Genomic DNA, 27,829 nt, shown 5'->3' on the forward strand with positions numbered 1-27,829 from the left:
TCAAGTGATACAAATTTAGACCAGACTGAAAAATTGTAGCATAACGCTACGGAACCCGCCAAATGTTCAACCAGAAATCAACTCAACTTTGAACACAAAGACACTGTTTCCCAGTTCCATTTTTTTATTCAGTGATTACAATATACATAATTCCAGTAATACTTTTAACAGATGCGATCTGGCTTACTCCAGCTTTCCCCCAAACCTAACTCAGTACAATAATATTATTCTCAGAGTCCACCTCAACTTCTTGACTACTAACACAGGAATGTTCCAACTATAGACCAAGATTGCTGAGCAAATGTGACAACTAAACTGCTCAATCCCACACTACCTCCCTATGATTATCAAATTTTGCCGAATACTATACTACATTTGCCCTGCTCCAGACTGTTGTAATTCAGTTATTGGTTGTCTCACTATATGTTTCTTTTAACTTTAATTTTAGGGGAAGTAAACCTGACAGCATCTGGCAGCTTCATAGACAATACATATGTGGTGAAGACTGGTAGCTCGGTGACATTGACCTGCAGTAACAGTGATAAAGCTACCTATGTTTCAATAGCAGATAAGGATGGAACTGTTCTTGGTTCATGCACTGTATTTATGGGAGATTTCACGTGTACACCAACTTCTTCATATACTGTAGATAAATCTGATGCATCCTTGAATTACTTTAGATATGTCATTGGTAGCTTCCAGAAAAGTAATTGTGGAACCTATAAGTGTGAGTTGGGAACAGATTCAACAGTGTTTTCTTCGATAACTGTTGAGCATGAAGGTAAGGAAATAACTCTTTTCTTTCAAATTGTGACCACTAAGGCCGGTATTCTATTTCCATTTATTCCACTTATTTCCTGAAATAACTCCTAGATAGTTATTTAGAAAGCATTATTAATAGTGAACATTTTGAACTTTCCTTTTTAGCCGGATTTTTCATCGAAAAATTACGGGTTATAGAATGGCGAGAACCGGGCGAGCGGTTATCAAACTTGGTCAGACTATTTGTCAGCATGTTATCTTGAATATATATAAATATGGGTCAACTCGGGTTAAAAACTATGTCACTAGGTCAAATCTTTAGAAGAATATATTTCACGGTAATAGATTTAACAATATTTATTAGGGATGCAAACGAATATTCGAATATTCGATCAAACGTTTGGTATTCGAATGTCAAAATCGGTATTCGAATATTCGGAAAAAGAGTAATGATACTAATTCTCAATAAAGAAAGTTTGTTTGTTTTGTTTTTACAACGACTGGCCCCTAATGCCAGAGGTGTGAATGTAATGACAATACACTAAACACGTGTCATATGTCATTAAGGGACATATCGTCAGGTACTGTAAAAAGTCCCCTTACTTTTACAATAACTGACTAGGAATTGGCTTTAACGTTTAAACACAAATGTTTTGTCCTGGCTGCAAATTAAGCTGGGCAACATAGCACAAATCGCCGTGATGATATAAATGCCATGTGCTACAGTAATGTTGTTACATATATGTGCCTTAAATTGTATTCCATGTTTCGATACAATGTTCGCGCTTTAAAATGTAAATGTATAGTATAGCGTTTTATGATATATTTCCTCCATTGTTGAACACTGGATGAGTCAAATCCAGATTTGTTTTCGTTTTATTTTTTTACTAGTTCCCGAGTTGGTTTGGGTTTTCCATAGTTACATTTAGTCAATTTAAAGATCAATCTCAGAACGAGGCTGCTTGTCCTATGGAAAGACCCTCTGTTGGCGCAAAACGCTATTTGACTAGGACTCCAGCTAATTTCACATTGTTTACACATATAAAGGCAGCGGAATTGAAATTATTTGATTGTGTTGTTTGTCTGTTTATAAGGTATTCTTTTTTCTTCCTGAAAATTGCGAATTTCAAAGGCATATTTGGAGAAAATCGGGGTCCGCCGCTACGACAAATACGGTCAAATTGCCCCGGCTATTACTTAAGCGAATAATAATAGTAGTTTACTACATCTTCCAAAATATTGATTTCGGTAAACGAATATTCGAATATTCGATCGAAAGAATTACCGAATATTCGAATATCAATTTTGCCATTCGTTTGCATCCCTAATATTTATCAAATCTTGATGAAACATGGTCAGAATGCTTGTCTGCATTATATCTTGCATGTTTTTTAATATGGGTCAAAATCTTGGTCACTAGGTCAAATATAAGGGAAAATATTTCCACATCATAAATTCAACATTTTTATAATATCTTTATGAAACTTGGTCAGAATATTTGTCTGCATAATATCTTGCTTAGTTTTTAGATATCGGTCATCCAGGGACAAAATCTAGGTCACTAGGTTAAGTCTTAGGAAAATCTTTCCACGTCATAAATTCAACAATTTTTGTCAATTCTTTATGAAACTAGTTCAGAATATTTGACTACATAATATCTTGAAAGTTCTTTAATTTGGGTCATCCCCGGTCAAAATCTAGGTCACAAGGTAAAATCAAAGGTGAAAAAATTCCACAGTCATAATAAATCATTAGTTTTTGTCAAATCTTTATATAACTTGGTCTGAATATTTGTCTACATGTTGTCTTAAACATTTGTTTTTTTTTCTCCAGGATATCTTAGTCACATTAAAGTATAATAGAATTTTAGCTAAAATTACTGTTGATATTGAATTATTATTTTTTCCAATTTTCATGACATTTGGTTACTTTACATACATACTTACAAACCACCCGGACAAAACCACATGATGGCATATTCATTTACCTCAAACCACATATTGAACTTCAGAGTGATACCAATCTTCATGATAAACATGGTCAAGTTGTTCATCTGGAATTTAGGTCATCAACAAAGTGTTTTTCACTAATAACTGTTTACCGTAGACCAAATGCTAAGGTTACTGGTGTCCTAGATCTCCTCACACAACTTCCAGCCAATGACAATACACTGATAGCCCTTGGGGACTTCAACATTGACCAGCTGAAGCCCAGTGCAGACCGTCACTATCTTCAGGAGTACAATTAGTCATGGACTATATCAATCTAAAGCCTTCACCTCCATGTGAAACTACAGACTACAACTCTGGCTTGGACCATATATATGTCTCAGATATGCCTCACAAAACAGATGTCATGGAAATCACAAAGCTGTCTGGAGTGCCTTTTAAGTGTTTACCATTATCATTTAAGGTTAACCATTTCATATAATCATGCCTACACAATGCTTACCAAACCTATCAATATCAGTCAACAACTTAATTCAATTGCTATTTTATAACTTCAATTGCTATTTTATAAACACACATCCCAATCATGAATTTCATATCTACCTATATTTTTCAAAAATTTAAATTTTAATTAACTTTAAAAATATTTGTTTACATGAAATCTTAAGATGATAAAGTGTGTCATATAGGGTCAAAAACTGGGTCTCTGGAACAGATCTTTTTGGAAAAGCAGATGTATTTATAAAATGTTCATTTTTCCTCACACAAATGGAATAGTTTCTGTTGATCAGGTTATTTATATGAACGATATTTCCGATAAGGATAAATATGGGTCTTTTTGGTTAACAAAACTAGGTCACTAGCTCAAATCCTAGGTTTACAAAATTGCATTGTCAAATAAAAAATACAGCTTCAATGCAGCGTTGCCGCTTTGGCGTCTTGTTTTAAATAATTTTCCACAAATGTTCACTATATTAAGATGATGTGCAGAGGGCATGTTACAACCAGCTCGGTTCAAGGGCAAAGTAACACTTAAGGATCAAAGTTCACATGGCAGGGTTCAAATTTGCGCTAAATGCGAGACAATTTCAGAAAATGTGAGTAGAATTTCTTGCCTACTTGATATTTTTAGCGAGTCACTTTTCAAGATCAAAACTCAGAGTTATTTAAAAAAAATGTTAAGAGAAAAGAAAGTTAACAAAAACCTCCAACAATTGTCTCAGTGATACGCACTTTCAAATTCTGCGCATTAATAAATGGACCCCGCACCTGTCCCGTGTTTTTGTAAAACCTGTTTGCACTTTTGATGTCATAAGAATGTGTGTTGACAAATCATGTAGATTTTTGAGACGGTGGCGACTTCGCTGTTTTCAAATCAAAGTCAGATTTGCCTAAATTTACGATGATCATAGAGCAATATGCTGAAGCCATGTGATGAATGCTTGTTTATTCAATTAATGTCTGTTTATTTAATTAAAGTATATAAACACATGTAAAGAGTATTCAACGCTCAAAGTAGAATGTGATTATCAGTCTTGTTCTGACCAGTAACTGTGTCCATTAGCAGCAGTCAAACTTATGACATGAATAGCTCCGCCCATTATGCAAATTAACGGATACCTTCGGCAGTTTTCGCTAACTGTGATGGCTTCGAAAACAAAAATGCTAAATAATCAAAATTGAATCATTCGAATATGTTCTATTTATCAGCTTAAAAAGATGTATCTTAAAGTTTTTAATTTGTAACAGAAAAATATACATTTTTCACACATCGTCATAAAATCACGGGAAACAAGTGCCCGTTTACTTCCTGTCAAGTGTAATGAAAGTAAAAGTAGAACTGTTGGATTCAATAAAATCGCTGTCAGTGTATAGAAGACGTTCTATTCTATACCTTTTTATTACTTTGTCATTTATTTAAAAGAATGATTATTGACCATGCAGTATACAGTTTGAAACTGAGCTTTACTGTCATTGAAGTGTTTATTAAAGCTGGCATTATGATTTGTTATTGGTCCCAGATTAAAGTGAGGAATAATGGTCTTATTACCTTGCTGTACATTAATAAACACAACATCCATCACATGAGCTTTAATTTTAACAAGTTTAAATCAAAATAGTATTGAAAGCCATGTGATTTAAAGATTTTTTAGCAAGTGGCAAAAAAAAGTTTAACCCTGTATGGCTACATTTTGTGTACGCTCCATAACCTTTCTGCTACCATAGCCGCCTAATGCAGACCCTAAATTCGAGTGTCTCCATTACCAGTCTGTCATTAACTGGCGAACTACTGCAGCAGTGTAAACAGTATTCAAATTTTCGGCTTCTGATTACCACTATCGTAGAGCTTATTTTTAGCTCACCTGAGCTTTTGTATTGGTCTATATCCGGCGTCTGTTGTCCGGCGTTCGTCGTCCGCTGACCATCGTTAACAATTGGTTATAATCATCTTCTACTCCTAAACCACTTGGAAAATTTTGATGAAACTTCATAGGAATGATCCTTGGTTGGTGCTTTTTCAAATTTGTTCAAAGAAATTATTCCATGCAGAACTCTGGTTGCAATGGCAACCTAAAGGAAAATGTCAACAATAGGTTATAATCATCTTCTCCTAAACCGCCTGGACAATTTTGATGAAACTTCATGAGAATGATCCTTGGTTGGTGCTTTTTCAAAATTGTTCAAAGAAATTAATTCCATGCAGAACTCTGGTTGCCATGGCAACCTAAAGTAAAATGTCAACAATTGGTTATAGTCATCTTCTCCTCCTAAACCACTTGGACAATTTTGATGAAACTTTATAGGAATGATCCTTGGTTGGTGCTTTTTCAAATTTTTTCAAAGAAATTAATTCCATGCAGAACTCTGATTGCCATGGCAACCTGAAAGAAAATATAGGCTGTCGTGTCCACGCTGTGACTTTCTTTTAAATGGACAGATTTTAAAATGACTTGTCATATGTTTTTGACATACCAAGACAACCTGTCATGTGCAAGACCCATGTCCCTACTTATGAGGTGAAAGATACGCTAAGTGTTTATTCACAATGGAATGCTGAATATGAGGACAGAAGAGTGTTGGCTGTCAAGTATGGTTGGTATTTTTTCTATGCTCAGAGGCAATTTAAAATAACTTGCAATATGTATTTGACACATAAAGGCAAGATCAACTTTTTATGTACTTGTTCATAGGTCAATGTCACATTCGGAGGCATTCGTCACATACTGTGACAGCTCTTGTTCAATATTCTTTGAGAAACAAGCTATATTGATAACAAAGGTTAAACTCTTTTACTCAGGTGAGCGATTCATCATGGCCCTCTTGTTATAATCTTGTACATGTTTTGCTAAAATCAAAGACTTAAATCTCACAATTAAAATGCTTTAGCAATAAGGTAAAACGTTTATCAATTTTGAAACAGTACAAATTTCTATCACAATAAAAGAAATTAATTACATTTTATATAGTACATAAAATTATATAATATAACACCCTTATTAAATCAAGTTTGCATTTCACGAATAAGTGACATATTCATTATCCCTAATCAGGTAATGTTCTAGTGCAGTCTGTGCGAGGTCCGGCAATCACATGTATATTGTAGGCCCGCTTGTCCAGCAATATTTTTTTAGCTCACCTTGAGAACTTCTGTCACCCTGTGTCCGTCGTCGTCGTCGTCCTTTGTCAACAATTTGACTGTTAACACTCTAGAGGTCACAATTTGGGCACTATCTTAATGAAACTTGGTCAGAATGTTACCCTCAATAAAATCTTGGAGAGTTCGATATTGGGTCATCTGGGGTTAAAAACTAGGTCACCAGGTCAAATTAAAGGAAAGGTTGTTAACACTATACAGGAAACTTGGTCAGAATGTTAATATTAATACTCTCTAGGTCAAGTTCAATTCTGGGTCATGTGCGGTCAAAAACTAGGTCACCAGGTCAAATTGAAGGAAAATCTTATTAACACTCAAGAGGTCTCATTTATGACTGTATCTTTATGATAGTTAGTCAGAATGTTTATATTAACTAGCTCTAGGCCAAGTTTCAATCTGGGCCACGTGCGGTCAAAAACTAGGTCACCAGGTCAAATATAGGAAAAGAATTTAACACTCTAGAGGCCACATTTATGACCATATGTTCATGGAACTTTATCAGAATGTTATTGTTGATGATCTTGATTGGATCAGGTGAGCGATTCAGGTCCTTCAGGGCCCTCTTGTATCATGTTTTCTCCCCATTTCCTAGGGTCATACCATGGTAAGGAACACAAAAAGCAAGTGGTAAACTTTTCTGAATAAATATACAGGTTACATTGTGCTTCAGTGAATAATTCTGAAAAACAATGCCACAAGGATGATGCAATGTTTCATTATACAAGAGTCATTGCATCATATTTTTGCACTTAACTCAGTAGTTCAATGTATGATGCAACATTGCACCATAATAAGAAGGAAATGTCTATACTGCAAAACAAAATAATAGTGACAAAAAGAACAATTATTTTTTTCTTTCATTTCTATACCTCTTTGTGTAGTGTCTGTAACTTTTTCAAAGTAGTAACTTCGTTGATGTTAATTGATAGAACTATGATTTTTGGCAAACCTGGACATTACATGACTACACATTAGCCAATGTAGGATTTATACTTGTGTATTGAGAAACAATGAAAATATTGCAACATAAACTTTTAATGGTTACAGACACTACAGAATTTTAAATTTAAGTATTTTGCAAAGAACTGTTGTTCATGCCTAAACCTGTACTAGCCCAGAATGTTTTTATACCCCCGACAAACAAAGTTTGAAGGGGGTATATTGGAGTCACCCTGTGGTCGGTCGGTCGGTCCCTCTGTCCGTCGGTTTGTCGGTCGGTCCGTTGCAATTTACCTTGTCCGGAGCATAACTTAAAAACTACTGGATGGAATTGGATTAAACTTCATACAATGATAGAGTATAATGAGAGGAAGTGCAGTGTACAATAACCATAACTCTATTCTTGCTTATTACTGAGTTATTGGCCTTTGTTACTTTTTTTGTCCTGAGTATAACTTGAAAAGTAATGGATGGAATTCATTGGAACTTCATACAATGGTTAAGCACAATGAGAGGAATTGCAGTGTTCAAGAACCATAACTCTATTTTAGCTAATTACTGAGTTATTGCCCTTTGTTGTTTTTTTTGCAGTCAAACTTTTTTTCAGACATTAACTTGCAAACTACTAGATGGAATTTATTAAAACTTCATACAATGGTAAAGCACAATAAGAGAAAGTGCAGTGCACAAGAACCATAACTCTATTTCAGCTAATTACAGAGTTACTGCCCTTTGTTACTTTTTTCTTGTCCAGAGCATAACTTGAAAACTATTGGATGGAATTTAATAAAACTTCATACAGTGATAGATCATAATGAGAGAAAGTGCAGTGTACAGGAACCGCAATTCTATTTCAGCCAGTTACAGAGTTACTGCCCTTTGTTACTTTTTCTTGTCCAGAGCATAACTTGAAAACTATTGGATGGCATTTAATAAAACTTGATACAGTGTTAGATCATAATGAGAGGGAGTGCAGTGTACAGGAACCGCAATTCTATTTCAGCCAATTACAGAGTAACTGACCTTTGTTACTTTTTCTTGTCTGGAGCATAACTTGAAAACTATTGAATGGAATTTAATAAAACTTCATACAGTGATAGATCATAATGAGAGGAAGTGCAGTGTACAGGAACCGCTTTTCTTTTTGAGCCAATTACAGTGTTATTGCCCTTTGTTACTTTTTTCTTGTCCGGAGGATAACTTGTAAACTACCGGATGGAATGTAATAAAACTTTATACAATGGTACAGCACAACAGAGTTATTGCCCTTTTCTGTGTTTTTTTTGTCAAACTTTTGTCCGGACAGTAACTTGAAAACTACTAGATGGAATTTCATAAAACTTCATACAATGATAAATCATAATGAGAGGCGGTGTTCAGGGGTATTAATCACCTTCAGTTATAGCTCTAGTTTATACTTACCATAACAAATAACTGTTAGGTTAATGTCAATGAAAGTTCAATACACTTTCATTTTCTACCGATTATTGGGTTATAACAATGAGCATAATATGTTTGAATTTTAGTGTTTAAACAAACCATTGCTGATTGTATTTTACTCATAAAATCCATAATTTATGACCAATTTCAAAAATTAAATCAGCAAAATGTGCGGGACACATGTCTGTATAAATCTGTATCAATTGATGTACCATTACTTATTGAAATTCATTCTCTTGATTATTTTTTTTCAAGTGGGACTGCATAACGCTAAAAAATAGCCAATTTTGGAGCATATTTCCAAACATATCTCAAGAACGGGTAATACTAGACTCTTGAAATTTTCAGAAAAGTGAGATGATAACGCAACTTCTAGTCTGGTCAACCTTTAAAAACTGTCCCTATCTTAGATATTTTTTCTGTGCCATTGATATAACATAAAAAAAAAGCTAATCAGCACCAATACCGTGTTTCAGCCGAGAGGCAATACATCTACTCTATTTTCCATGAAATATAATCAGAATGCCTCGATGAAATCTTGGAATAGTTTGAAACTAGTAGGTCATGTGGGGTCATAAAATGAGGTCACTGAGTCAAATCTTAAAAAAAACTTGTGGACACTCTAGAGGCTGTGTTTTTTGCATATATCTGGACCAATCTTCATGAAACTTGATCAGAATGTTTGCCTTGATGAAATCTTATTGAAAATCATATTGAGCAATTTAATCCAGCCTGAAATGGACTTTGGAAGTTAAATTCAGAGCCAAATTACTATAGATAGGATGCAGGGAATTTTTTAAATTTAAATTCTGGGGGATAAAATGTGTCCTATATACAGAACAATGCGCTAGTTGTTTCTGACATGTGCTTGTCCTAAAGGATGGATTTTTTTTTACTTTTGTAATGCCAATGCCAATGGCATGTCCCATATTACCCAGTTGTTTTGTGGTCAATATAGTTCAAGGTCTTGGTCAATGTTGTATGAACAATAAGTATGTAACAGTTTAACTTAAAGTCTTTGAACATTTCACTGATTTGGTCTGTAGTTCAGAGATTTATATTTTTTTGGAAAAAGTAAGTAACACATTTATTCTCAAAAGACATGTGCATAGAATTATCAAGCGCATGTTAATTTGTTTGACATAGTGTTCTTGTGGCATACTATTTTACAAACTTCTTTTGTTTTTAGTATACTACAATGATCCATGTGGCTCTACGTGTGGAACATGTGAGGTTAACAACTTTGATTGCCAGGCAACAACCAACAAATGTGTATGTAAAGGGGATACAATTCCAGATTCAGATGATTCAACCAAATGCAGTAAGTATATTTATTTACATGTATTCTTATTTTCATGGTGTGAATGTATTTCTCCAAATTGGGAAAATTAGTGCTGTGAAATTAACCTATATTGGAAGGAATTTTATCCATTCGCATTAAATTTTGGGAATTTTCGAGGATTATTTGAAAGAACAAGCTATTTTACCAAATTTCTGTGCCTTAATTTATGTCAGCATTAAGTGCACACAATTTGTTCTGACAGTAGACATAACAGGCCATCAGGATCACATGCCCCAAAAATTGGTTACCTGTTGAAGCCTTTCCCTGTCGTTTTTTTTTAGGGTGAAATGGCTCTGAAGCACTCAGCAGCTAACGAGTCACCACATTGGGAATAAGTAAATCAGATAAACTAAACTATAAATTAGTAACAGAATTCACTTAACAAAAAGTTGTGACAGAATTTGTTGGTCATACTAAAATCTTCAGAACCGGCCTGTAATGTTGTTTCAATTCCCTTTAAAATAATGTCATTATTCATCAATAATGGAGTGGGGAGGGGATTATAGGAATGCACTTTGTCAGTCTGTCTGTTTGTCTTTCCCTCTGTCTGTCTGTCTGAAACATTTCGTGTCCGGGCTATAACCTACTTATGCATTGATGGATTACTATATTACTTGGTACAAATTTCATCCTCATTGAGACAATGTGCAGTGACCTTGACCTAGGTCCATACCTCAAAGGTCAAGGTCACACGAGACACTTAAAGGTCAGAGTACACATGCTCGTGTCCGCGCTATAACTTACTTATGCATTGATGGATTACCATATTACTTGGTACAAATGTTGTCCTCATTAAGACGATGTGCAGTGACCTTGACCCAGGTCCATACCTCAAAGGTCAAGGTCACACGAGACATTTAAAGGTCAGAGTACACATGCTCGTGTCCGCGCTATGACTTACTTATGCATTGATGGATTACCATATTACTTGGTACAAATGTTTTCCTCATTGAGACAACGACCCGGGTCCATACCTCAAAGGTCAAGGTCACACAAGACACTTAAATGTCAGAGTACACATGCTCGTGTCCGCGCTTCAACTTACTTATGCATTGATGGATTACCATATTACTTGGTACAAATGTTGTCCTCATTGAGACAATGTGTAGCGACCTTGACCCAGGTCCATACCTCAAAGGTCAAGGTCACACAAGACATATAAAGGTCAGAGTACACATGCTCGTGTCAGCGCTATAACTTACTAATGCATTGATGGATTACCATATTACTTGGTACAAATGTTGTCCTCAATGAGACAATGAGCAGTGACCTTGACCCAGATCCATACCTCAAAGGTCAAGGTCACACGAGACATTTAAAGTCAGTACACATGCTCATGTCCGCGCTATAACTTACTAATGCATTGATGGTTTACCATATTACTTGGTACAAATGTTGTCCTCATTGAGACAACGTGCAGTGACCTGGACCCGGGTCCATACCTCAATGGTCAAGGTCACACGAGACATTTAAAGGTCAGAGTACACATGCTCATGTCCACGCTATAACTTACTTATGCATTGATGGATTACTATATTACTTGGTACAAATTTCATCCTCATTGAGACAATGTGCAGTGACCTTGACCCTGATCCAAACCTCAAAGGTCAAGGTCACACGAGACACTTAAAGGTCAGAGTATGCATGCTCGTGTCCGCGCTACAACTTACTTATGCATTGATGGATTACCATATTACTTGGTACAAATGTTGTCCTCATTGAGACAATGTGCAGCGACCTTGACCCAGGTCCATACCTCAAAGGTCAAGGTCATACGAGACATTTAAAGGTCCGAGTACACATGCTCGTGTCAGCGCTATAACTTACTAATGCATGGATGGATTACCATATTACTTGGTACAAATGTTGTCCTCAATGAGTCGATGTGCAGTGACCTTGACCCAGGTCCATACCTCAATGGTCAAGGTCACACGAGACATTTAAAGGTCGGAGTACACATGCTCATGTCCGCATTATAACTTATAATGCATTGATGGTTTACCATATTACTTGGTGCAAATGTTGTCCTCATTGAGACAATGTGCAGTGATCTGGACCCGGGTCCATACCTCAATGGTCAAGGTCACACGAGACATTTAAAGGTCATAATGCACATGCTCATGTCCACGCTATAACTTACTTATGCATTGATGGATTACCATATTACTTGGTACAAATGCTGTCCCCATGACATGGATTGCGCTACCACAGTGAATTATTGTAATTGGTCAATAGTAGTTCCAATAATTGCAATATCACAACATAATTTAGCAGTGTAGACATGTCAATTCTTACTGGATTTATTGACCTTATACATTAATGTACTTATAGCAACAATTACTGCATTTGATCCAAGAACTTGAACCAATTGCAATTTGTGCCAGTAATCCATCATGAAGTTTCGGGTCCATATTATGACAATGCTAAATAGAGGATAAGATATAAATGTTAATTGAAAGACTGTTAAACAAGTTGCACAGATTGATACTCAGCGCACTCTACCAAGCATTATCATTATGTGCATCAAGTTAATATTTAAAAAAAACAATGGACACAAATGTGATAATATATTTATAACATGTGTTTTCTCTTCAAAAGCAGTAAAACAATGTTATGACGTCACCACAACATATATGTATCACTTTATCGAAAATACTTAACGCTTGCTATTTCATTGATGTTATAAATCAAGGACTCATTTTCCTTCTTTTTTTTAGCGAAAAAATAACCTTGACATTGATCTTACCTACATGTACACTACACACAATATGGAATTAAATTAACTTTAACAAATATCCTTTTATAATATGTTCATAAATCCAAGAATATTTAGGTTACCCATCAAACAATTTGTATAAATTTCCTATATTCCCACTCTTGACCAGTGGTTGTGTACAATTTTGGTCAGATTCAACGTATCTGTCAGATTGCAAGAAAATCAAAATACAGTCGAAACTCGTTATGTCAACTTTGTCGGGACCCAGGGAAAAAAGTCGAGATAACGAACATTCGACGCATCCGAATTTAAAAAGAATATCACCAGTCCCAACACATTTGAGTTTGATTTTTGTCCAACACTGACTTCTGCCATTAAACTGTCTTGTTTAACCGTCGTGAAAACAATATGTATCATTGAAATTAAAGTGAAATACAAATGAATTATGTGTGTCAAATTTACTGGTGAAAACAAGTATGTTATGCCGGTTTGTTTTCTATATGCAGTGTAAAAAAATTAATTGTCACGTAACTTTCAATGTTGTCGAATTTTCCGAGGATGTCATCGGCGTCCGTGTCCGTTTCAATGGGCAAAAAATGTCCTTTAATCCAAAACATAACCAAACTTAAATTATTCACACTTACCAAGTAGTAAGTTTGATGACAGTTTGACACGCACGGTAATTTAGCGACATACCGCAATCCATCATTAATATTTTCGCATCTACAACTCAATCTATAGTTTGACATAAGAAACAAGAAAATGTGTAAAATTCAACCATATAGGGACTGAAATAGGAGGTCGATATAGCGAAAAAATCGAGATAGAAAAATTGACTCAAGCAGATTTATTTTATATAGAATAAAAAGGAATAAAATCGGAACCGTAGGAAAAAGTCGACACAACCGGAAAGTCGAGATATCTGACGTCGACATATATAGCGAGTTACGACTGTATACTAAAAAACAATGGCGGGGATATAGCCCTCCTTTGGACTGCCTTGTTTATAAAATTTATATCCAACTTTTATCTTACACATCAGATATTTAATCATTAAAGAGCTTAAACACGTGTTTTTAAACCAAGACTGTCACTGTTCCATTGACACAGGTTTTAGTACATTCAGGGCAGTGCGCATCTGCTATATACTTGAAGTGATTGGTAATTAGTCGGCATAGCAGAGATTTGTTCCTATTTTTATGCCCCCACAAAGTGGCGGCATATAGGGTTGCCCTTGTCCGTACGTACGTCTGTCTGTCTGTCTGTACGTACGTACGTACGTCCCGAAGATTGTTTCCGATCTAATTCTTGAAAACCGTTTGTCCAATCCTCACCAAACTTTAAACACATGTTTGTGACCATAATATCTTGATCAAGTTCGATAGTCATGGAAATCGCTTTAGTCATTTAGGAGTTACGGCCCTTTTTTGCCAAAAATACTTCAAAAATATATGTTTCCAATCTAATTCTTGATAAGTATGTGTCCAATCCTCACCAAACTTTACATACATGATTGTGACCATAATATCTTGATCAAGTTCGATAGCCATGGAAATCGCTTTCGTCATTTAGGAGTTACGGCCCTTTATTTGCAAAAAAAGACTTGAAAAATACGTCCCGAAGATTGTTTCCGATCTAATTCTTGAAAACTGTTTGTCCAATCCTCACCAAACTTTTAACACATGTTTGTGACCATAATATCTTGATCAAGTTCGATAGCCATGGAAATCGCTTTAATCATTTAGGAGTTAGGGCCCTCAGATTATCCTGAATAATCATTATGGCTTATTTTCTGTGACAAAAAACCGAAGTGGGGGCATCCGTGTCCTATGGACACATTTCTAGTTGTTTTTCACTTGGGCAAAAGAAATATAATATTATTGCAATAGCAATTAAGCTGTTTTTATTTGGTGAGACGGCAGATTCCCTAAACATCCAAGTCATCCGAGAGTACTTGAATGCTCTATGTTGGTACCATTCCACTTTCGGGTCCCTGTCACTGCAGTAGATTTTACTGAAGTGTTTCAGATTGGGATTTTTTTGTCCAATTGTGAAAAATATTGAATATGTCCGATAGTTGGACCCATGAGGGCTATAGAAAAAGACATGACAGTTATAGGCAGACATTTGGATTGTCATTTCTGTGCTTTCGAGATTCTAGAATTGAATATATATGCTAATCTTATCTCAATTGACATGATGCAGAAACATATGTATATTCATCAGCAGTTAAACCAATTAAGAGATTTACAAGGGATGATTGGGAAGTTTGCAATTGTTTTTATAAATTACACACACAGCTGATTGTTCAAAACTAATGATTTGCTGTGTTTTTAACAAAATTTGAAACAAATGTTTCAGCTTTATAATTTTATTTATTCACATCCTTGGCACTCCAGCATATCATAACCTACATGATACCCTGGGCAAATTGGCTAGGGAAACTTCGTAAATTTTGAACATTCATAAGCATTTTCTGACCAATGAAATAGCCGATAACAAAAAGGAAAGAATCTCCTTTGTGAAGAGCCACCGGCATATTTAACAATATCCTTCCTAAAACGATTTGTAAGGTGTGATCTATTGGATAATTTCGAACAGAGATTACATCCATAAATTCTCGGCCATTTCCGTAGTCGCATGAGGTGCGACCAATCAAGCGGCTGCATTTCACCTTATTAATTATGCCTCCCTTCGAAGAAGAGGGGTATATTGCTTTGCACATGTTGGTCGGTTGGTCCGTCGGTAGACCAAAGCTTGTCCGAGTGATAACTCAACCATTCCTGAACGTATGGTCATCAAACTTGACATGAAGGTTGGGCCTGACCAGTAGATGACCCCTATTGATTTTAGGGCTCATCAGGTCAAAGGTCAAGGTCACAGTGGCCTTTAATGGTAAAATAATTTTAATGCTTGTCCGAGTGATAACTCAACAATGCCTAGACCTATGGTCATCAGACTTGATGTGGAAGTTGGGCCTGACCAGAAGATGACCCCTATTGTTTTTGGGGATCATCGGGCCAAAGGTCAAGGTCACAGTGACCTTGAATGGTAAAAGGTTGTCCGAAAGATAACTCGACAATGCCTGCACCCATGGCCCTCAAACTTGACTTGGAGGTTGGGCATGACCAGTAGATGACCCCTATTGTTTTTGGGGGTCTTTGAGCCAAAGGTCAAGATCACAGTGACCTTGAATGGTAAAAGGTTGTCCGTGTGATAACTCGACAATGCCTGCACCCATGGCCCTCAAACTTGACTTGGAGGATGGGCCTAGCCAGTAGATGACCCCTATTGTTTTGGAGGGTCATCGGGCCAAAGGTCAAGGTCAAAGTGACCTTGAATGGTAAAAGGTTGTCCGAGTGATAACTCTACAATGCCTGCACCCATGGCCCTCAAACTTGACTTAGAGGTTGGGCCTGACCAGAAGATGACCCCTATTGTTTTTAGGGGTCATTGGGCCAAAGGTCAAGATCACAGTGACCTTGAATGATAAAAGGTTGTCCGAGTAATAACTCGACAATGCCTGCACCCATGGCCTTCAAACTTGATTTTGAGGTTGGACCTGGCCAGTAGATGACCCCTATTGTTTTTGGGGGTCATTGGGGCAAAGGTCAAGGTCACAGTGACCTTGAAAGAAAAAAGCTTGCCTGTGTGATAACTTGTCAATGCCTGCACCCATGGCCCTCAAACTTGACATTTAGATTTTTGGTGACCAGCTGATGACTCCTATGGATTTTGAGGTCATAAGAGTCAAAGGTCATGGTCATGGTCATAACACACTCTATCCTCACACTTTGAATGGTCATAATCTTAAAACTGCCTCAACGGCATCCAATGTCAGTGACAAATCAGCTGTCATTTCGGTCCATGCATATTTTATTCAATTGTCCATATAATCCTGACAACATGGCGGTCAGAGGGGGCGTAATGTTTGACAAACATCTCTGTTATTCATAAGTATGAGATTTTAACAGCTTTTTTGCCCAGGGTATCATATAGGTTATGATACGCTTGGATGCCGAGGATGATTTATTCATTATTATGTGAACACATTATCAAATAGTTCATGTTTAAAAGTAAAGAACAATGTCCTTTTAATATCATGTTCAGTGAGGTGCAAAAATGGTATTATTTTGAAAATGGAACATAAAATTGATGATGCTTATTAATATTTTTGGTTAGTTTTATAAAATAGTCTTAGATAACTTTCAATTAAACCATAGTCTTTTTTTTTGAAGATTAGAACATGACATTATATTATTCTAAAGATTTTAAAGTTCCTCTCACATCATTATATGACTACATTTCATGTCTTTTGCATAGCTCTTGAGCAACTTGAAGGATTTTTAAATAACTCAGCACAAATGCTCACCATTTGAGACAATGTGCGCTCGCACATGCTACAAGCAGCTGGGTTCATGGTGTAGGTCACACAAAGAAGTAATTGCCCCAGTAAAAATGTCAGTGGTATATCACTGAAATACCAGCGGTATCAGCCGGTGGTTTAATACCATTGGTATTCCACTGAAATACCAGCGGTAAATTATTCCACTAAAAGTTTACTGCTGGTATTTCAGTGGATTTTCACTGAAATACCAGTGGTAAATTTTGGTGGTATTTCACTAAAATTTTACTGCTGGTATACTACAATGTCAGTGGTAAACTTTTAGTGGAATACCACCAAAATTTACCACTGGTATGACTGTGGTATTCCAGCGATGCATTTTGGTGGTCTTTCACTAAAGGTTAACAGCTGGTACTCCCCAATTCCACTGGAATACCAGCAGAAAACTTTTCGAGAATTGCCACCAAAATATATATCGCTGGTTTACCCCTGGAATAAAGTAGCTCAAATACAAATCATTCCAAAAGAGCAGATATAATAGCATATACATATACAAATTTTGCCTTACATTGAAAAGTCTCGAGTCAAAACACATTTCTTATAGTTCTAAAATATTTCCCTTTTACTATTATAATTTGCTTTGCACTTGTAAGTATAGCGTTACAACTTATTTTTTATAGCTCTAAATGTCTGCATTGGGCAAGATATGTGACATTAATTAGAAACAATATCCATTTTACATGTTACAACATATTTACTTCCAGGTCAGCTTAAACAACAGCATTACATGCAGAACAAACTCATACAGAATAAAAACATTTGATATTAAAAAAAATAAGAAATGCAATTGAACACACATTCATTTATAATACTAATTCATTAAATTTTTTATAATGGTTTAAGAAGTTATAATGAAACAAGATTGATCATTAGAAAATATGACAGTTCTATGGTTTTGTCAAGAAGTCGTCCATTTATAACACTTCCACTTTTTATGACACATAACACTGTTTTGAGTATATATACACATTGCCAAATGACGCAATCATTGTGGATGATGATGGTTCTTCTTCTTTAGGGTTGATGTGTAATTTTCAAATTTATGTAATCACAGCAACATGCCAAACTTTTAGCATCTAGTTTGTGTAAACCAGTCCTTCATCATTATAGAGGAACAGTTTTTCTTTGGTTAAGATGGTGTAACTCATATTTTTTTACAGTTTCCAAAATTGCATCTGTATCAATGTTGATGCCCACAGCAACTTAAACATGGAGTTGGTAGATGATTTGATTCTATACTGCAGTGCAGTAATGTGTATCGCCCATGTACTCCTTTTCATTCTCAATAAAATGACAGTTGTCTTCCTCTATTTTAAGTCTGTTTTCCCTGAAAAATATGACATTGAATTTAGATTTTGATGATAAAAAGCAAGTTTAATATACATAAATAAAGTCTTCTTCCTTGAAAATGAGGCCAATTTAAAATTATTTTAACTCCAGAAGATTATAGAATTGATGAGATTTTAAGCTGTTCACATTGAAGTTTCACTTTTTAATGCAGTTGAAACAAAATTCGCTAGTATTAATTGTAGGTTCAGGACGATTCACATAAGCCTCAAAGTGAAAGTAAACAAATTGCGATCTACTGTCAAGTTCTTGAGTCATATGACAGCTAAGGGGCATTGCTCTGCTAGTAGAATGGCTATGTTTGAGAGAAATGGGTCCTCCCCTTAAAAACAATAAATGTATGACTTTGTATTAACAGCTACATTCACTTCTGTCAAATATATATTTGGTTCCATATTTGAAATCAACTATGATGCTTTCATGAAAAGAAAAAAACTTCATAAATTTTAAAGTTATCTTAACTAAAACTCTTGTTCTGGCTTTCATAACTTTAATGTAGATATGTTTTTTTGATGTTTACTACACATTAAAGTTATGGCGTAACCCCATACCAAAGTCAACCAGAATCAACTGAGTATGATGATGCAATTGAATGACTCTGCAATCACATGACCATGATGACGTTGTTGGATTCTATTTTTAGCATTGGCTTCACATTGTTCATTTAGTTGAAACCAATTGCAGAAACTTGAAGGTAGATAATATCTTTTGGTAAGTAAAATCAATTAATTTACTCTAATTTATATTCTTTCATTTTTCAAGACCTTGTTAAGAATATTTCTTGAGCTACAAATCACAGACAATCTGTATATGAAGTTGATGAACAAGAAAGGTAAAAATATGCCACATTCCCCTCTCTGACAATCCCTGGTGTACCCCGGCCCTGGGGGTGGTGGAGGGGGGCGTTGTTACAATTGTCTAACTGCTGCATTAACAACTAGAAAATATATGTTTAAATGCAATCTTGGTACTTAAAATGCTTATTTCCCACAAGCTTCAAGAGGGCCAGCCCCCCTATGCCTATCAACAGAGTACATCCCTAAGGCTAAGGGGCCTAGCTACTGTGTCCCCCATCGACCCACATAATAGCATGTCTTAATAATGTAACCAGAATCCAAACTAACCCTTATATCTTATACATTTAGCACTTAACCTGATTTAATTTCATTTACTATTTTAATTTTCTTAATCCAGTCCACTGGAAATCCAGTGTTATACAAGTGAAAAAAAAGGCCAGTGGCATACCACTACTGATTATTGGTTACCATTGGAATACCAGTGTTATTATGTTTACTACTGAAATGCCTTTGTATTCCACTGGTATTATGTGGTATTTCATTGAAATACTGGTGTATTTATGTATACCACTGAAATACAGTGGTATACCACTTACATTTTGCCTGCTGAAGAGTTGATTGACACATTAGTTAACATTCATATCGGTGAGTCCACTGTAGCTCTAGTAGCTGAATCTTACGTTGCAGTTCTGCTGAACCTTAATGAAATGTTCAGGAACTTGACAAACAATCTTTCAAAGTTCATGAACTTATTCAAAAGTTCATCAACTTAAAATGTGGTTCATGAACTTTCAGTTAACTGGTCAAAAGTTCATGAACTAATAAATAATCACAATAACAGTCACACAATTCTTGGTTCATGAACTTCACAAAAAATATTTCAAAGTTCATGAACTTATTTGAAAGTTCATGAACTTTTGAAATAGTTCATGAACTTCATGAACCTTTTTCGCAGGGGCAGTGCTTGACAATACCCATGTACATATCTTATATATTCCTGATCCTAACCAAACACAGGTTGCCCAAGGACTGTTCTCCCCTTTAATATATTAGTTTTATCTGTGAACTCTTGAGCATTTGAACTATTTATATGTTTTACATTTACTGATATTATTACATTCAAACTACAGGGACAAAAACATAACAAAGAAGCAGTTTAATCCAAGCAAAGCATCTTAAATTGTTACAAAAAATACTTCTGAACTTTGGATATCTTCAAATGCTCAGAAAGACCTTAGTCTGTCTTTCTTTTATGGTTTAAATGATCAACTGTAACTTGTAAGTTAGTATTATAATCTTAAAATTGGCATTTTCTTTTTACAATCAGATTTCTTGTCAATTTGTTGTCATACTTAGATTATCCTAAATTTCTGCTTATATGTGTTAAAATTGTATTGTCACAAGTTATTAAATACCGGTAGACATTTTTACTCCAGAATATGGCAGTAATAGTAAATGAACAATGCTTGCTCCTTTACAACCATAGAAATCAATGTTGTTGGTCTACTTAATTTGCTTTTTATGTACCTACAAATTGACCCCTGCCTGCTTGTCTGTCTGCCAGATAGTTGACCCCTTTCACAGGCTTTCAAGTGACCAATAACAAAAAAGTAGGGATAAAAGTAGGAGGATTTTTTAGAAAAAGAAGGGTAAAATAGTGATATTCAAGGCATAAAGTAGGGATAGTAGGGCTCTTTACTTAATTTTTGGGTTGCAAATAAATGACTACTAATCCTATTCATCAATTGTGATGTACATGTAATAATTTTTGCTTGGAAACCAGTGCTTCAAGAGGGATTCAGCCACCGGATGAGGATATGAACCTGGAATTGGTGTCTCTGACTTTTCAACATGCACCACTCATTCTCATCATAGAACCCTCTTACAGCACTGTTTTTTTAGTTTTTGAACTTGAAATGAATGTGTTTCAACACTATCAAATTGGGATTTATTTCAAGAAACTTTTAGTGAGTTTCACTGTTTTGGATAACATTGTACATAGCAACCAAGAGGGCTATGGTCGATTTACTGTTTTTGACCCTTCTGTTTTTACTCTTCTTGTAAGAAAAACTGATAAATAACATTGTTTTCATGGATTCTATTAGACCTCTTGTGGGCATTTTCTGTAAATGTCTGTGTATAGAATGAACCCATAGATAGGACGCAGGCAAAATAATGTGTGAACAAATCGAGAGAAAATGCTTAAAAGCTCTAATTTTAGAGATGTCCGAAGGATTCTGTCAGAGATATTATTGCGATGTGTATTCTGTCAATACTTTTTCATGATATGACAATTCGTAAGCGGTGCTTTGAAGCCAACATAGCTGATTTAGATAGTAATTGATACAAAATTAAGGTCAAGGAGATCATGGAATTCTGCAGCATTCCTACCAGGAAATGCTGCCATCATAATTAATTGTGACTGGTGGAAAAAGGTCAAATGACAAAAGCGTTACAGGATTGTGATTGGTTTGCTCAATGCTAAAATAGCTACAGTGGATCAACATTCAACTGATTTTTAATAAACATAAATATGTTTATATATATAATCAGGGCTTCCAGAGGTTCAAAATCAACAACAATCTTTTAATTATATTTGCTTAAAATGATGTAAAGGCGCCTCTCAGTGGTAAGAATCTTTAGTAAATCAAGTGTGTGGCTGTTGATATGATATAGAATTAGGGCAGGACTATTAATAAATTTGGAAAATTATGGCCTTATGTGAAGTAACAATGGCAATTGTATTCTTAATATAAAGATAATGGATCTTTGTAGTTTTGTATTGTGCACATGTGCAAACACCTCTTAGTGACTCTTCCCGAGATGTATAAAGGATCAAGAAATGTGTCTATTTTCTTGTTTTATTATGAGACGAAACAATTTGAAGTCAACGGTAAAAAGTGAATAACATATAAGTATATTGAACAACATTTCATAATACAGAATAATGTTTTCAATATTTTCAAATAATAAGTTACTCTTAAACTTCAACTTAATCTTGATTGACAATGAGCAATTAGATAAACAAACAATTAATGCATTGCAAAGTCTCACATCAATTTCCGAGTAAGCTTTTTTCAAAAGTATACAAAGAAGCAATATACATACATTTCAACATCTTTTGCTGTCTTAAAAAAGTCAAATAAGCTTAAAACTTTTTCACTGACAAATTTCTGCTTTTTTCAATCTCTTCTGCATGGATCATGGAATGACTATGTTAGCTATCTAACGAAAAGTGAACAATGGAGCCAAAAGAATGACCGAAAAGTGTACAGCGCTTAGATGTGACTTGGGTGAATAAGCCATTGACAGTATAACGCTTCATACAGGAATCAGTTATACATAATCAGAGCATGATAATTATAAGAAATTACTTATATATTTATAAACATATCAAAACTGATTTTTCATTCCAAATTATCTTTAATTATTACAATATCATTGAAATAACTATAGCATGTTTCTTAAACAGAAACATTTAAGTCTCAAATACAACTGTTAATCATTAAAAAAGATAGAATACCCTTACGCAAAAAAGCAAAATTCTTACCTAAAAAGGATCAAGAAATGTGTCTATTTCCTTGTTTTATTATGAGATGAAACACTTCGAAGTCGACAGTAAAAGTGACTTGAGCGAGGAAAGACACAACTTTTAGAGAATTGCCAAAACTATCATCATCCAATGATAAAGGATGTTACAAAAAGTCATGCCAATACATGGCCAATAAAATTGAGACGATTAATCTGCCCGCCCGACGCAAGGTGCCAAAACTATATGTTTCTAGAAGACAAAATATTATAAAATTATGAAAGTGTGACAATTAATGTATATATAAGAAAAAGACAGCGAATCTGACATCTCTTTGATGTAATAAATACAGTGAAGTCAATTAACTCAGTCGTTTCCATGGTATCACCCTCAAAGATATCCCCTTGTATTTAAGGAAGCCACAAACACTCTTTGTGTTTTACAATTTCTATTTTTAGCTTGACTATTCAAAGAATAAGGAGAGCTATCCTAGTCACCCGAGCGTCGGTGTCGGCGTAATCACTTATGTTAAAGTTTGCGTACCTGACCTCAAATATTTTCAAAGTCCATTGACATCTGGCTTTGAAACTTTGCACGCTTGTTTACCATCATGCCCCCAACCTGTACACAGGAGGAGGTAACTCTATCAAGCATTTTGACAAAAATATGCCCTTTTTCTACTTAGAATTTATGTTAAAGTTTGCGTACCACCTTAAATATTTTCAAAGTCCATTGACATCTGGCTATGAAACTTTGCACGCTTGTTCACCATCATGCCCCCAACCTGTACACAGGTGGATGTAACTATATCAAGTATTTTGACAAAATTATGCCCCTTTTTAACCAGGTTTTCAATGAAAACCGGGTTATCAGAATGAGGTTGTTATATTCGGACGTCAAACATTGGTTTCTGTTCAATAACTTTAGTAATCATTGATAGATATTGATGAAACTTGGTGTGTAGGTAGCTTATGGGAAGAGCTAGCTAGGGATTGCTTTTGAGGGGGGTGGGGCTAAGGTCAAGGTCACTGTTAATAAAAATAGAAAAATGGTTTCTGCCCAATAACTTTAGTTAGCATTGATAGATATTGACGAAACTTGGTGTGTAAGTTGCTTATGTGAAGAGGTAGCCTGGGATTGCTTTTGAGTGGGGAGGGGCGAAGGTCAAGGTCACTATTACTTAAAATAGAAAAATGGTCAAGGTCACTGTTACTTAAAATAGAAAAATGGTTTCTGCCCAATAACTTTAGTTAGCATTGTTAGATATTGATGAAACTTAGAGCGAAGGTAGCTTATGTGAAGAGCTAGCTTGGGAGGTGGGGTCAAGGTCACTGTTCCTAAAAATAGAAAAATGTTTTTCTGCCCAACAACTTAGTTAGAATTGATGGATAGTGATGAATCTTAGTGTGAATATAGCTTATATGAAGCTGCAGATTGAACTTGCTCATACAACAAATTAATTGGCTATAATTTCTGATTGCCCATAACAAAAAATAACATTGCAGCGCTTCTAGTTCTACTTAGAATTTATGTTTAAGTTTGAGTACCACCTCAATATTTTCAAAGTCCTTTGACATCTAGCTTTGAAACTTTGCACCCTTGTTCACCATCATGCCCTCAACCTGTTCACAGGTGGAGGTCACTGTATCAAGCATTTTGACCGAATTATGCCCCTTTTTCGACTTAGAAAACTTAAAGTTTGCAACCACCTCAAATATTTTCCAATTCAATTTATGTAAATATCTCAGCACATCATGTATTGCATTGAAATCTTATCTAACAGTGATCTATGCATGTTTCGCCAAAACTTTTCAATCCATACACCGAAAAGCGGCGGGATAGTCGAGTGCGCTGTCTCTGTAACAGCTCTTGTTTACTGACTTAGCTGTTTTGGACCGAAATTGAAATAAATGAGCAATTTACGGACTGATTTTTTAGCCATTTTCAGTCACTGAAATCAGTCCAGCAAAGTTAATATTGGTCCAGAGCGGCAAATTGTCGGTTTTTAGAAGCCCTGCCATAGATAGGATGCACTAAAAATATAAAATTAAATGTTTTCGCCCAATTTCTTTAGGCTCCTACTCATATCAGAAATTTAATGGCTTTTATTACTGATTGCTCATATTAAAAACCTGGTTTTGTGGCATTTGGGCATTTTTAGTATTTGTATATATATAATTGTTTTAACCAAGGCAACAGTTAAGTCAACTTTGTAGGTTTAAATTCATTCTAGGAAAAGGAAACTCAGGAATTTGGTGAAAATTCAGAAGTAAACATCATAAATTCCATGCAGCCAATAAATATGTGCTGGTGCATTTTTGTAATTTTAGTTAAAATATGATATGTTCTTTTGTTTATTTCAGATTGCAAGTGTAAGGTCCTTCAAATTGTGTGGTCAGTCATCTTCATTGTCTTGAGTACTCTGTCAGGAGCCGTGGTCTTGTTTGTTATATTTTCAGGTAAATATAATCATGTTCTTATTTTTAAAAAGTACATATATATATATACACTCGGTATATATATTTACACTTCAACTTCCATACCTTAAATGAACTGCCTTTCGGCAATTGCAGTAAAGCCATAGTTTTTTATCTTTAGATATTTATTTATTTTTTTAATCGTAAGGAGAATGAAATAAAGTGCATTATTTTTTAATAAAATATCTTGAAGGAGAAATTAATTAAAAAAAGATTTTTCTTCCATTTTTTTAAAATCTTCTTATAAAAATTATCATGAAGACAAAACACACCTGACTTGCGTCAGTCAATTTAAAGGCTATACTAAGGGGGTAGATCACCATAAAGTTTCAAAAGCAAGACTGAAAATATTGACCTCAACACAATTCACCTGCTTATTGAAATTAATTTTTATAGATACTTGTTCAAATGCTTCCGTGCATTTAGGCATATATGATCAACCCATTGACTTTATGAAACATATTAAGTGTTAAATAAAGAAGTTGAAACGGCCATTACTGACCTTTTATTCACAATAAAAGCATCTCCTATTGATAGTGAAGTAATTAATCCAACAAAGTTTCAGACACGGAAAGGATGTTAATTGTTTTTTACTGTCTTTAACAAATAGTACCATGAGTGTTTAATGTGGTTTTCATATACAAAATATTACCATATAAAGTCACAGCCCTGATAAACATACCGTCTCACTTCAAAAGTCGGCCAGGGCATATGGATGCATATAGACAGTCAAAATCTGTAAACTACATGTATGTACTTCACCAAAGAAAAAACGGAAGCATTAAAATAAACGTGACAAGTGTAATATTTTTCAAAAAAAGGTCTAAATACTAATTTAGAATTGATCCTGAACAAAATCCTTTTAATTCCAGCTATAGGGATGTCCTTTAAACATTAGCAACTGATCAGTTTGACTTCTTGCACTGACTGCCTCTTAAGTTCCAATTATTCTGTCACATCTGAAACAAACACTATGTTATTATTATATCATTTTCAGTGTTTTGTAACAATTTAAATTCTAATTCAGTATTAAACAAATTAACAACTACAAACGTTCATGCATTAGGATACCTTGTGTTTTTCACTTCAAACCAATATCTGACTGTGAAACAATATGTGTTCAATGCTCCTCAGAGTCAAATTAAAAAAAAAATCAATAATAAGGACAGATTTTAAAATAACTTGCCACATGTGTTCCACAAACCAAGACTATGTGTTGCGTGCAAGACCCGTGTCCCTACCTCTAAGGTCAGGGTCACACTTAGATGTTTATTTACAATGGAGTGCTGCATATAAGGACATAGAGTATAGGTTGTCATGTCCGGTCTGTAACTTTCCCTTGTATGGACAGATTTTAAAACAACTTGCCACATGTGTTCCACAAACCAAGACTATGTGTCGCGTGCAAGACCCGTGTCCCTACCTCTTAGGTCAAGGTCACACTTAGGTGTTAACTCACATTGGAGTGCTGCATATAAGGACATAGAGTATAGGTTGTCGTGTCCGGGCTGTAACTTTCCCGTGCATGGACAGATTTTAAAAATAACTTGCCACATGTGTTCCACATACCAAGACGACGTGTCACATGCAAGACCCGTGTCCCTACCTCTAAGATCAAGGTCACACATAGTGTTTATTCACAATGGAGTGCTGCATATCGTGTCCGGGCTGTAACTTTCCCTTGTATGGACAGATTTTAAAATAAGTTGCCACATGAGTTCCACATACCAAGACAACGTGTCGCGTGCAAGAACCATGTCCCTACCTCTAAGGTCAAGGTCACACTTAGTGTTTATTCACAATGGAGTGCTGCATATAAAGACATAGAGTATAGGTTGTCGTGTCCGGGCTATAACTTTCCCTTGTAAGGACAGATTTTAAAATAACTTGCCACATGTGTTCCACAAACCAAGACTATGTGTCGCGTGCAAGACCCGTGTCCCTACCTCTAAGGTCAGGGTCACACTTAGATGTTGATTTACATTGGAGTGCTGCATATAAGGACATAGAGTATAGGTTGTCGTGTCCGGGCTGTAACTTTCCCTTGTATGGACAGATTTTAAAATAACTTGTGTTCCACATACTAAGACGACGTGACGCGTGCATGAACTGTGTCCCTACCTCTTAGGTCAAGGCCACACTTAGGTGTTCATTCACAATGGAATGCTGCTAATAAGGACACAGATTATAGTTTGGCGTGTAACTTTCTCTTGTATGGACAGATTTTTAAATAACTTGCCACATTTGTTTGACATACCAAGACGAGGTGTCGTGTACAAGACCCATGTCCCTACCTCTAAGGTCAAGGTCACACTTAGTTGTTTATTCACAATTGAATGCTGCATATATAAGGACATAGAGTATAGGTTGTCACGTCCGGGCTGTAACTTTCTCTTGTATGGACAGATTTTAAAATGACTTGTTTGTAATTAGCATTGTCAATTTCCCTGGAACTGCTTGGCTGATGTTTT

General features: G+C 35.4%; 1 protein-coding gene across 3 annotated transcripts in view; it reads left to right on the top strand.

The window, feature by feature from the left end:
• The window catches only part of LOC128233929 (uncharacterized), a 95,098-nt gene that overhangs the window by 44,987 nt on the left and 22,282 nt on the right, over window positions 1-27,829 (top strand). For all 3 annotated transcript variants that reach the window (XM_052947810.1, XM_052947809.1, XM_052947811.1), the window contains exons 3-5: window positions 449-781; window positions 9,935-10,066; window positions 25,245-25,340. In XM_052947810.1, coding sequence (XP_052803770.1) covers window positions 449-781; window positions 9,935-10,066; window positions 25,245-25,340 — 561 coding nt within the window. The remainder of the gene's footprint in view (window positions 1-448; window positions 782-9,934; window positions 10,067-25,244; window positions 25,341-27,829) is intronic.

The sequence above is a fragment of the Mya arenaria genome, chromosome 5 (genome assembly GCF_026914265.1).
Source record: "Mya arenaria isolate MELC-2E11 chromosome 5, ASM2691426v1".
NCBI lineage: Eukaryota > Metazoa > Mollusca > Bivalvia > Myida > Myidae > Mya > Mya arenaria.